Source organism: Sus scrofa, chromosome 1 (assembly GCF_054392235.1).
Source record: "Sus scrofa isolate SSC_HxYL_T2T_F1_AM1 chromosome 1, Sscrofa_HxYL_maternal_Yorkshire_Landrace_v2.0, whole genome shotgun sequence".
Lineage (NCBI taxonomy): Eukaryota > Metazoa > Chordata > Mammalia > Artiodactyla > Suidae > Sus > Sus scrofa.
Genome location: NC_139383.1, coordinates 252,752,001 through 252,765,347, shown reverse-complemented (window position 1 = coordinate 252,765,347; position 13,347 = coordinate 252,752,001). Strand labels below are relative to the sequence as shown.

Here is a 13,347-nt window from a genome sequence, read left to right as displayed (position 1 = left end):
TGGAACTATGATTGAAAAGCTGCTGCCCTACTGCATTGGGTTATTTTAAGGCTAAATGGAGCAGAACAGTCTCCGTATGGACTGGTATGTGCAGAAACCAGAGCTCCAACTCTAGCAGTTAGAGGAAATGACTGTCACTTATAGTGACAGTTGTGCCACTTTACACAATAGCTATGGCACCATACTGTCCAACACAAGTAAATTTAGCATTCTCTACTGATACCATTTGCTTGTTCTAAAACATTACCTTTGTGTAGCATCAAAGATGCATTTATCTGTTTTTACCTACTTCTTCACACCTTTCATCTTGTTACAATCTTGGGAAGGTGTCTGTGGTCATTTAAAAAATATCTGCTTATTGTTAGAGAGGCAACATGGGAACAATGGAAAGAAGACAAGATTCATAATCCAGTGATTTGGTTTGAGTCTCAACTTCGCAGTTATTAGTTATGCAACTAAACTGCTTAACTTCTGAGACTCAGTGTCCTAATATAAAATGAGAATAATAATAACATGAGACATATTATATTTTGAGGGCACTCAAATATTTCATAAAATATTTTTATATATTATAATTGTTAAGGTATCCTAAAATATCATTTAACACTCATTGCTATTTTATTTTTATTTTTTTATTATTCAAATGAATTTATCACATCTGTAGTTGTATAATAATCACAACAATCTGATTTCACAGGATTTCCATCCCACAGCCCAAACACATCGCCCCACCCCCCAAACTGTCTCCTTTGGAAATCATAGGTTTTTCAAAGTCTGTGAGTCAATATCTGTTCTGCAAAGAATTTCAGTCTGTCCTTTTTTCAGATTCCACATGTCAGTGAAAGCATTTGATGTTGGTGTCTCATTGTATGGCTGACTTCACTTAGCATGATAGTTTCTAGGTCCTGCCATGTTGCAAAAAATGCTGGTATTTCATTCTTTTTCATGGCTGAGTAATATTCCATTGTGTATATGTACCACCTCTTCTTGATCCACTCCTCTGTTGATGGACATTTAGGTTGTTTCCATGTTTTGGCTATTGTAATTAGTGCTACAATGAACAATGGAGTACATGTGTCTTTGCAAGTCATGGTTTTCTCTGGATAGATGCCCAAGAGTGGGATTGCTGGATCAAATGGTAGTTTTATGTTTAGTTTTCTGAGGAATCTCCATACTGCATTCCACAGTGGTTGTACCAATTTACAATCCCACCAACAGTGTACTAGTTCTCACTGCTATTTTAAAATGAACATAGTTGTTAGGTCTGCCAGTAGATCTTCCTATTTAATGTGTTAATAAAAAATGATTATACGTTATAGTGCTGCATAATAATTTAAAAATACTTTGATAACTGTATTTCTTTTATTTTTTATTACTCAATGAATTTATTACATTTATAGTTGTACAATGAACTTCTTTGCAGAACAGATACTGACTCAACAGACTTTGTCTTTTTTTTTTTTTTTTTTTTGCTATTTCTTTGGGCCGCTCCCATGGCACATGGAGATTCCCAGGCTAGGGGTCGAATCAGAGCTGCAGCCACCGGCCTACGCCAGAGCCACAGCAATGCGGGATCCAAGCCGCGTCTGCAACCTACACCACAGCTCACGGCAACGCCAGATCGTTAACCCACTGAGCAAGGGCAGGGACCGAACCCACAACCTCATGGTTCCTAGTCGGATTCGTTAACCACTGCGCCACAACGGGAACTCCAGACTTTGAAAAATTTATGGTATCCAAAGGAGACAGTTTGGGGTGGGGGGGGTGCGCTGGGGTTGTGGGATGGAAATCCTATAAAATTGGATTATGATGATTATTGTACAAGTATAAATGTAAAATTCATTGAGTAATAAAAAATAAAAGAAATACAGTTATCCATTGTGTATATGTCCACATCTTCTTGATCCACTCCTCTGTTGATGGACATTGAAGTTGTTTCCATGTCTTGGCTATTGAAAAGAGTGCTGCAATGAACACTGGAGTACATGTGTCTTCTTGAGTCATAGTTTTATCTGGATAAATGCTCAGGAGTGGGATTGCTGGTTCAAATGGTGGTTCTATTTTTAGTTTTCTGAGGACTCCACATACTGTTTCCCACCGTGGTTGCATCAATTTATAATCCCACCAACAGTATACTAGGGTTTGTTTTCTTTCCACACCCTCTCCAGCACTTACTGTTTGTAGACTTTTTTGATGATGGCCATTCTGGCTGGTGTAAGGTGTACCTCATAGTGGTTTTGATTTGCACTTCTCTAATGATGAGTGATGTTGAACATCTTTTCATGTGTTTTGATAACTGTATTTCAATACAGCTGATTTAAAAAATTTCTTATTATGTTATGTTTAAGCTCTTACAAATACATGTCTGAGAAGGGGTCCATAAGCTTCACCAGGAGTTCCTATCATGGCGCAGCAGTAATGAATCCAACTAGGAACCATGAGGTTGGGGGTTCGATCCCTAGCCTCACTCAGTGGGTTAAGGCTCTGGCGTTGCCGTGAGCTGTGGTATAGGTTGCAGGTGTGGCTCAGATCCTGCGTTGCTATGGCTGTGACGTGGCATAGGCTGACAGGTGTAGCTCTGATCAGACCCCTAGCTAGGGAACCTCTATATATCACGGGTGCAGCCCTAAAAAGCAAAAACAAACAAACAAAAAACACATAAGCTTCACCAGATTGCCAATAAGGCTCACAGCATGAAAAAAGTTCAGAAAAGTTCAAAGTACATAACCATTAAAATTTCATCAGCCAAGGTTAGAAATACCTACCCATACCACAAGGCCCGACAGTTTAGTAGTTAAAAGCATGGGCTTTAGAATCAGTCTTGCAGGCTTCAATCGGTTTTCTCCCTTATTAGACAAGTTACTTAATTTCTCTATATCTCAGTTTCCTTATCTATGAAACAGGGAAATAAGAATACCTAAAACTCTTTATGGCATCTTACTACTAATGAGTTATAAAATACTTAATGCAGTTCTTGTATAACATAACTTCATGTTGGCTAATTTTATTACTATTATTAATACTGATGCATATGCATGTAAGTATATTTATAAACACATTAAATATGTAAAACATTTATATAACATTTAATGACCTTAACATTTTTAATCAAAAATATGCTGATTTACAATGTTATATTAATTTCTGCTGTACAGCAAAGTGATTCAGTTATATGCACACACACACTCTTTTTGGTTTTTTTTGGCCACCCCACATCATACAGAATTCCTGGGCCAGGGATCAGATCCCAGCTGCAGATGTGACCTACCCCACAGGTGCATCAACGCTGGATCACTTAACCCACTGTGCCAGGCCAGGGATAGCACCTATGTCCTGGTGGAACAAAGACGCTGCTGATTCTGCTGCATTACTGCAGGAACTCCTCTTTTTCATATTTATTTGCATCATGGTTTATCAAAGGACACTGAATATTCTTCCCTGTGCCATACAGTAAGACTTTTGCTATTTATTCATTCCATATAAAATAGTTTGCATCTGCTAATCCCAAAAGTCCAATCCATTCCTCCCTCACTTCCCCTTTTCTCTTGGTAACCACAAGTCTATTCTCTATGTCTGTGAATCTTTTGTTTCATAGATACATTGATTTGTGTCATATTTTAGATTCCACATTTCAGTGCTATCATAGGATATTTGTCTTTCTCTTTGTGACTTACTGCACTTAGTATGATAGTCTCTAGTTGCATCCATGGCATCCATGTTGCTGCAAATGGCATTATTTCATTCTTTTTTTAATGCCTAAGTAGTATCCCATTGTATATGTCTACCACATCTTCTTAATCCATTCATCTGTCAATGGACTGCTAAGTTGTTTCTATGTCTTGGCTACTGTGAATAGTGCTGCTATGAACATAGAGGTGCACGTACCTTTCTGAATTATAGTTTTGTTCTGATATGTGCCCAGGAGTGGGATTGCTGGATCATACGGTAATTCTATTTTTAGTTTTTTTGTTTGTTTGTTTGGTTTTTTTTTTTTTTTTTTGCTTTTTAGGGCTGCGCCCACGGCATATGGAGGTTCCCAGGCTGGAGCTGAAGGAGCTGTAGCTGCTGGCCTACGCCACAGCCACAGGAATGTAGGATCCAAGCCATGTCTGCGACCTACACCACAGCTCATGACAATGCCAGATCCTTAACCCACTGAGCAAGGCCAGGGATCGAACCCGCAACCTCATGGTTCCTAGTCAGATTCGTTAACCACTGCGCCATGACGGGAACTCCTTAATTTTTATCTTTTTAGGTCCGGCCATACCTGCAGCACATGGAAATTCCCAGGCTAGGGGTCACATTGGAGCTACAGCTGCTGCTATGCCACAGACACAGCAACAAAGGATCTGAGCCGCATCTCCGACCTACACCACAGCTCACGGCAACGCCAGATCCTTAACCCACTGAGCAAGGCCAGGGATTGAACCTGCATCCTCACGGATACCAGTCAGATTCATTTCCACAATGCCACAACGGGAACTCCAGGGTTCCCTTTTCTCCACAACCTCTCCAGCATTTGTTATTTGTAGACTTTTTAATGATGGCCATTCTGACCAGGGTGAGGTGATACCTCATTGCAGTTTTGATTTCCATTTCTCATTAGCAAGGTTGAACTTCTTTTCATGTGCCTATTGGCCATCTGTATGTCTTCTTTGAAGTAATGGCTGTTTAGTTCCTTTGTCTGTTTTTTTGACTGTGTTGGTTTGTTTTTTTGTTGTTGAGTTATATGAGCTGTTTGTGTATTTTGGAAATTAAGCCCTTCTTAGATGTATCATTTGCAAATATCTTCTCCCATTCTATAAGTTGTCTTTTTGTTGTAATTATGGTTTCCTTTGCTATGCAAAAGCTTGTAGGTTTAATTAGGTACTATTTGTTTATTTTTGCTTTTATTTTTATTGCCTTGGGAGACTGACTTAAGCATACAATGGTATGATTAATGTCAGCATGTTTTGCTTATGTTCTCTTCTGGGAGTTTTATGGTGTCATGTCTTATGTTTAAGTCTTTAAACCATTTTGAGTTAATTTTTGTGTATGGTGTTTTTAATTGCATTGATTTATATGTAGCTGTCCAACTTTCCCAATACCACTTGCTGAAGAGACTTTTCCCCATTGTATATTCTTGCCTCCTCTGTTGAAGATTAACTGACTATAGGTGTGTGGGTTTATTTTTGGGTTCTCTTTTCTGTTCCATTGATCAATGTGTCTGTTTTTGTGTCAATACCACACCATTTTGATTACCGTAGCTTTGTAGTATTGTCAATGACCCTAATATTTAAAGTCAGGGTTGAGGTAAAAGAAGGAAACTGAAATAATGTCACTGCTCTACCACTTATGAGGCTCCTTGCCACACCTACCTACAGTGTTGGGAGGTGGTATAAACAAGGCAAGAATGATTTGGAGAGATTTATATTCATTGAGGCCATGGACAGGCCAATATAAGCTGTAGTAGAATCAGAATGATGCTGCCTGGTTACTTTACCACTGCAAACACCCCAAACACTGTTAGCAGTAATGCCTCTATCAGTCATTTACAACACAGTGAATATTTACAAGTGATTTTGTATGATTTTCACAAAGAAAGTAGTATCATTCTTTGTTAGCATTTAGAGCTTTTTCATCTTGAGATTTTTCCGAAACTATATAAGATTTGATTAATTTAATGTAAGTCCAACCTGCTATAACAATAGCAGTAATAAAGTTCTAACTATTGTCTACCATGTGTCAGGTGTGATGCTAGAAGTTTTACAGTCATTATCTAATTTAACTGTCGCACAAGCAAAGTATAATAATCTATAGTTTTTTTGTTTTGTTTTTCTTTTTAGGGCTGCACCTGAGGTATATGGAAGTCCCCATGCTAGGGGTTGCTAGGGGTTGAATCAGAGTACAGCTGCCAGCCTGTGCCATAGTCACAGCAATGCCAGATCCAAGCCACATCAGTGACCTACACCACAGCTTGTAGCAGCACTGGATCCTCAGCCCACTGAGAGAGCCCAGGGATCAAACCCTCATCCCCTTGGATACTAGTTGGATTCTTAATCCACTGAAAGACAAAAAAATAAAAATAAAATAAAAGAAAAAATAAGGAGTTCCCATTGTGGTGCAGCGGAAACGAATCTGACTAGGAACCATGAGGTTCTGGGTTTGATCCCTGGCCTCATTCAGTGGGTTAAGGATCCAGCGTTGCCATGAGCTTTGGTATAGGTCACAGATGTGGTTTGGATCTGGCGTTGCTGTGGCTGTGGTGTAGGCCAGCAGCTACAGCTCCAATTAGACCCCTGGCCTGGGAACCTCCATATGCTGTGGGTGCGGCCCTAAAAAGACAAAAGACAAAAAAAAAAAATAAAATAAAAAAATTAACCCACTGAGTCACAATAGGAATTCCTCTATAGTTTAGAGATAAGGAAACTGAGGCTCAAAAAGATTACGTGGTTTAGCCAAGGTAAGACAGCTAATAAATGACAAAGCCAGAATTCAAAACTCAGGTTTATTTGACTCTAAAATTCATATCCTTTCTATTATACTACATAGTATAGTATTAAAATGAATCTACTAAATAATATTATCAGCCATGTCTCTGCTACTCAATTAAATTATTTGAGTTTGATATTAAGAGAAAAAGCTATATATCTATAAATGATAGTCACAGCGTGTAAGGATTTTGCTATGTATATGTTTTGGGGGCCATCTAAATCTAGGAAGTAATGAGTTAGGTTAAAATATTAACCCATTATAATAGGTTAAACACTAAGAATTGCTACTAAAATGATGTCTCATTCAAAAAAAGCTTCTTCATTCCTCCTCCAGGACAATGGGCAGCATAGAAAGTGTTGGATTTAATCATTTGTGTATGTAGAAGGAGATGCTCATCTGTTTCCATGGAGTCTAACACAACACGACATACTTCTCCATGGAAACAGAGAAGGGAAAACAGAAAATGCTAAGGTGAATGAATTCACTGAGCAGTTGGTGAGCAAAGATTGAAGAAAAAAATTAATTCATTTGTAGTACTACGTTACTAGCTTAGAAAAGACAAATAGCATATAGTTAGAGAGCATCACCTGTGCTACATAAAAGAATGTACAAGATACACTGAAATTTAAGGTGTTTCTTAATACTAAACTATAACATTTTGGTGAGAACATACAAATGTTAGGCAACACCACAGAGCAAAGATATTATTATCTTTGCACAGAAGACAAAAATGGCAGAGCGCTTGGTGTTCTCATCATAGCTCAGCGGTAACGAATCTGACTAATATCCATGAGGATGCAGGTTCGATCCCTGGCCTTGCTCAGTGGGTTAAAGATCCAGCGTTGCTGTGAGCTGTGGTGTAGGTCGCAGATGTGGCTCATATCTGGTGTTGCTGTGGCTGTGGCATAGGCCTGTGGCTATAGCTGTGATTCAACCCCTAGCCTGGGAACTTCCATATGCCATGGGTGCGGCCCTAAAAAGCACCCCCCAAAAACGGAAAAAAAATGGCAGAGTTCTTGAAAGGTGAATAGTGTTATAGCTCAAAGTCAGTAATGAATATGGGGTTCCTTAGACAAGATGACAGAAAACACAAGGAACCAACTTCTAAATACATTTATCAGTTCTATACTCAGTCACATCATGACAGCTTCTTTGTTTTTACGGAATTTTTTTCTTTGGGGATATAAAATTATAGGAATATTTCAAGTTTTATTATGTAACACATTAATATATAATGTGTTAAGCCTGTATAAGTGTTTTTAATATACAACATACTGCACAGTTTGTTCCCTTTGAAGACTGTATACCATTTTAAAATAAATAATAAAAGATTTTATAAGATATGTTTTCTTGAGGAATTCTGAGTTAAAAATTTTTTTCCCAATGAAATTTAGTCCTAACTTCCTTCTCAGTTCAGTTAAACTCAATTCAGATTTAATCTCAGCCCTCCAGATGATTATGGACCTCTGAGGAAGAAAGATTTACAGAATAATTATAACATTTATTCACTTCTTCAGCAAATATTTCCCCTGTGCCTACTATGTGCCAAGTACTATCCTGGATTTTGTGGATGTAATGATGAACTAAACAGAGATATTCTACACTCATGCAGGCTATTAGCTTATAGAGCAGAGTGACATTAAAATGGTCATATATATAAATATACAGTTACGATCTGAGATAAATTCTACAAAGGAAAACTGCAGGGTTCCAAGAGAGCACACAATGAGAGATTTCACTGAATCTGGATGGGCAGAACAGGCCTCTTTGAAGAAGTGACCTTAATGCTGAGATCTGAAGGATGAGTCAGGGTCAGTCAGATAGAGAATGGGTAGAGAAGTATTTCAGGCAAAAGCCTTGAGATGGTAAAGGGCTTGGCAGGTTTGAAAAACAAAAAGGAAGCAGGTTTTTGGCAGGAGAGAGTGGTGAAACGTGAGGTTGGTACACTTTCAAATATTATTCCAAGTACAATGGGAAGCAATGAAAGAGTTTTGAGCAGGAATATGACATAACTGAATAATTTTTTGTACAAGTAAACATGGAACATTTAGGAAAAAAAATCCAAAAAAGGCAAAACTAAACTATAGTGTTTAAGACATATAACTAGGTGGTATGTCTACAATGTGATTACTACCATAAAGGTTAAGACAGGAAATTATTCCAAGTGGGAGGAATGGATGCATTGAGATTGCTGGGGGAAAAATGTTCTGCTCTTTGACCTAGTGATGATTACATGGATGTTTGCTTCATATTTATTTGTGAAATTGAACACTTAAGTCTACGGACTTTTCTATATGTATATTTCAGAATAAGAAAGCATGTCTTATTTTCACTAAATAAAATGTGGATTGAGATAAGGAAGTGGAAATGAGTGCTGGCGGCTCAAGAAGCTTGGTTTTGGCGACAGAGTGATAACTGCCCCCATATCCATTCTCTCATTCTTTTTGGGAACTGAGCACCCTGAGTTTTAGCTGGGCATGATGCCATCCAGGGATAAGAAATTTTTTTTTAAGCCTCTTCTGTCATAGGTGTGGCTCTAAGTCCACCCACTTCAGGAATGACAAATTACTATCCTGTGCTCCCTCCCTTGTCCTTCCTGCTGGCTGGGCTATGACTCCAGTGAAAGACTCTTTGACCCCAAGATGGAAGTCATGTTGAGAACGGCAAAGCTAAATGCTGGCAGCATCCCTGGGTGATTCTGTGAAGCAGAGATGTCTATCCACCCTAGACTGCCCTACCTTTGAATTCCTATGAGAGTGAAATAGACCTCTATCTTAGTCAAGTCACTGTTATAGAAGTTTAGCCCATATACTGATACTCTTACAAAAGAAAGTTGAGAGATAAGGTAATACCAGAGGGGGATGAAGGAACAGAGAAGGGATTTTTACACAATGGCAACAACAGAGCATGTTTAAATGTTGATAAAAGTATACAGAATAGCAAGAAAGTTTGATGATGTGTAATCAGAGGTTTAAAAAAAATGAAACAAGGAGTTCCCGTGGTGGCGCAGTGGTTAACGAATCCGACTAGGAACCATGAGGTTGCGGGTTCGATCCCTGCCCTTGCTCAGTGGGTTAACGATCCGGCGTTGCCGTGAGCTGTGGTGTAGGTTGCAGACGCAGCTCGGATCCTGCGTTGCTGTGGCTCTGGTGTAGGCTGGAGGCTACAGCTCCGATTCAACCCCTAGCCTGGGAACCTCCATATGCCGCTGGAGCGGCCCAAGAAATAGCAAAAAAAAAAAAAAAAAAAAAAAAAAAAATATGAAGCAAGATCCCAGAGAAGATAGGAAGGGATAGAATACAGAGTTTGTGTGGAAAAAATGGATCTTTGACGGAAAGGGATATTTGCTCTGTTTTAGCAGGAAGAGAGAAGAAGATGGGTGTAGCTGTAGATTGATTTGTAGATATCCAGGCTGAAAGATGAGGGAGTTCCTATTCAGTGCATTCATTTTCAGTAAGGAACATAAAGAAGGGAGGGAGAACTGGCAATCAAGAGTTTCGGCTGAGTGAGGAAGTATAAAACAGTCATTATGGAAAAATGTGGTAGAATGAGCAGAAAGTGATGACTGTCTACATGAAGTAGGGAGTCATGAATTTAGGGTGTTACCAATCTTCTAGGCAGGTTCAATTGTTCAGGGGTTGGATTAAGTCCACCCAGAGTTGGGATTGCAACAGACAGGTGTAACAGGTAAGAAGAAAAGGGAATTTTTCTAAGGGAAGGATTTTAATAATAGACTATAGAATCAGGGCTGAATAGGGAAGAAAGTAAAGACAGAAGGAGCCTGATGGTTGAAAGTGGAGAAAATAATGGACTGGAGGTCTCAGTGATGTTGAAAAACTATCATTCTCATTAGTAAATGAGCTGGAACTAAGTCTTAGTTGAATGGTAGAACATTTGAATGAGGGATTCAGAGGTGGTGGAAGATCTCAGGTTCCAAAGCGTAACTGAACGTAGGTAGCTGACGTGAAGTGAGAATCACATCTCTGATAGAGAAACCTTTACAGAGTGTGTGGTAAAAGAATTTTGTCTTTGAAGATGAGTTGGAGTTTGTTTAGTAGAGAAGGTATGGGGGTAGGAGGTAGAAAAGAGGACAGGCAACAGATATAAAGACAAAATCCAAGCATAACGAGGAATAGACAGCCTAGCCAGAAGATACAGTGTATGGGTAGAAGTTCCTGAAGAAATTGGAAATGTAGGATGAAAATAAATTCTGAAGGAATAAGTATGGACGTTCAAGTAGGGTGGACTTTATTTTAAAGCCCAGGTTGTCAATCATGATGTCACTTGACACTGGTGTGTGTAGAGATTACAAATAACAGAAATTTTTATTTTATTTATTCTCTTGGGGACTAATGACTTGTGAACATGTGGATTTGTGGTTTTTACAGTTATGGAAAATTCTTAGCCACTGTCTTTCTCCTATTTACTTTATTCTCTACAACTTCTCTAGAAGTTCTTCTAGACCTTCCACACTGGACCTTTCTCTCTACATAAGACAGGGTGAACACAATCAATTTCAATCAGTTGAATCAATGATAGGGAACACATTGAATCAATTTGAAATCATTAAAATTCAAATTATTTGTAAGTAATTTGGGTATATACTAAATGTTAAAGATCATTATCCAATATCTCATTTCAGATCTCTGTTATTACAAAGATGAATTAATTCTCTTAGCACTTTAGAGTACAGATCAAGATTCAATGCCAAATACACAGATATTTCTCAAGTACTTTTCACCTATCTTAACCCAAATTTTTAAGTTTCAGGACATAATTTCTTTTTTGTACAAGTCCTGAAACAAAATATAAACAATAATGTATTTCCATTAAAATGTACGTAGATTGCAAATTAGAACTATGATTAACATATTTCCTTATGAGACAGAGTTATTTTTAAAGTTTCAGTACTTAACTTGGCACTTACCTATGATGAGCTTGTGAAGAGCACCTTTATCTCCATTAATAGCAGCAGCATGAACTTGGGATGCTAATGAGGAACCAGGAAAGAAGTTCTCTGATCTGTTCATAGTCTTCTCAACAACTGGAACAACCTGAAACAATGGTGTAACCAACAACTATCTGTAGGAAACATTTCTGAAACCCATCTCATCAGCTCTAAATGGGTATGTTATAAATATGGTTTACTACAAGTATTTCACAAAGACTCAAAAAGTCTACAGTCCTAGTCTTAGAGTTGCCATAATGTGGCAAATCAGGTGACCCTTTGTACAAGTTGTTCATCTGTAAAATGAAAGGATTAGATGGTTCTAAGACACTTCTAGGGCACTGAGTGGAAAAAAAAGGCTGAATATTTAACATTAGACACAAGGTTCAAAAGTCACAGTGATTGGCTGAGTTTATACAGGTGATATGGTTTCATATAATATGAAATAACAGAATTGATATTGAGAATAAAGGTCATGACTAAATCACAAAATAGGTATGATGAACTGTCAGGTTAACATTAACTAGATTTAAGTGCTAAATTAAAAGGTATCTCATTCTTTCTCTCATGTCCACAAAAGGAGGAAGTTTTATTTGTTCTCTCCTTGTGTCCACAAGGAAAAGATAAGTAGTTAGAGACCTTGACCTTAGTAACTTACTTGGAAACATCACTAGGATAAGCCATGTTTCATTAAGAAATATTTTGCTCTGACTGGTAGACTGATAATAGTTTGATAAGAACCTTCTAGGAATGTATTAGCTGTGCAGGAAAATAGTGAGTTCCCTATCTTATGATTTTAAGCAGAGGCTGGATTATGTCAGAAATGCAGGAGGAGTTCCCGCTGTAGTGCAATGGGATCAGGGGTGTATCTGAAGCACCAGGATGCAGGATCAATCCCTGGCCCAGCACTGTGGTTTAAAAGATATGGCGTTGAGGCAGATGTGGCACAGGTCACAGCTGTGGCTCAGAAACCCTGTATGATGCAGGGCGACTCAAAAAAAGAGGAAGGAAGGAAGAAAGGGAAAGGCAGAAAGAAAATGCAGCAGGAAGAATTCAAGCATTTGATAGGAAGGAAAGAGGGGGTAGTTGCATCAGTGATCTTAAATTTTCTTTCTAAAGCTAAGATGCTATATCAAAGTTTCAAGGATCAGGGAGATAACAAATGCAAGAAACTTGGAGAATTATATGGATCACAGCAAACTGGAGCATACATACCTGTCTAAAGTGAGCAGCTATTTATTAGCTACAGTTAGTATTTGCCTTAAGGGTAAGCAAGCCCTCTTCTGATTTTACTAAAAGATGACACTCCAATCTCTGTGACTCTTGAGGATATGGGAATTTTGTAAGATAAATTTATCACAACTGATGAGCTAGTACTTGGCTGTCATTGACAGGATTATTGGTTCAAGTTCTGCTTTAGAGTAAAAATACTTTCTTAATTTTGGCAAAGGTCAGCTCTTCATGTCTTTATTTGGCTGACAATTTGATTTAACACGTTGGCAGAAATTATGGGCATTTTAAGACACTTCTGTCATGTCTGAGCATGTCTGTCATGTCAGAAAAACAAGTTATATATGGAATTACATTAAAGTGACTTAGAGGCTACAAAACAGGAGCGTAGGTGGAAACACGGTAGAGGAGTAATTGCACTTGGGCTCAAGGTCCAGTTCTGTTAACAATATGCGGTGTGCACCTAGGCTATTTCAGCTCTGATTTTCTGTAAAATAAGAAAAATGGAGGGAGTTCCTCTGTGGCTCAGAGGGTTACAAACCCGACTACTATCCATGAGGATGTGGGTTCGATCCCTGGCATCACTCAGTGTGTTAAGGATCCGGCATTGCCATGAGTTGTAGTGCAGGTGGCAGATGCAGTTTGGATCCCCTGTTGCTATGGCTGTGGCATAGACTGGCAACTGCAGCTCCATT

At 38.5% G+C, this 13,347-nt stretch overlaps 1 protein-coding gene across 43 annotated transcripts in view; it reads right to left on the bottom strand.

Annotated features, from left to right (window-relative positions):
• Positions 1–13,347, bottom strand: part of INVS (inversin) — a 160,290-nt gene that overhangs the window by 145,364 nt on the left and 1,579 nt on the right. For all 43 annotated transcript variants that reach the window (XR_014824714.1, XR_014824684.1, XR_014824677.1 and 40 more), the window contains exon 2: positions 11,402–11,528. Coding sequence is in view for 5 of the 43 variants with exons in the window: in XM_021066620.2 (XP_020922279.2) it covers positions 11,402–11,504 (103 nt within the window). In the remaining 38 variants the exon portion in view is untranslated. The remainder of the gene's footprint in view (positions 1–11,401; positions 11,529–13,347) is intronic.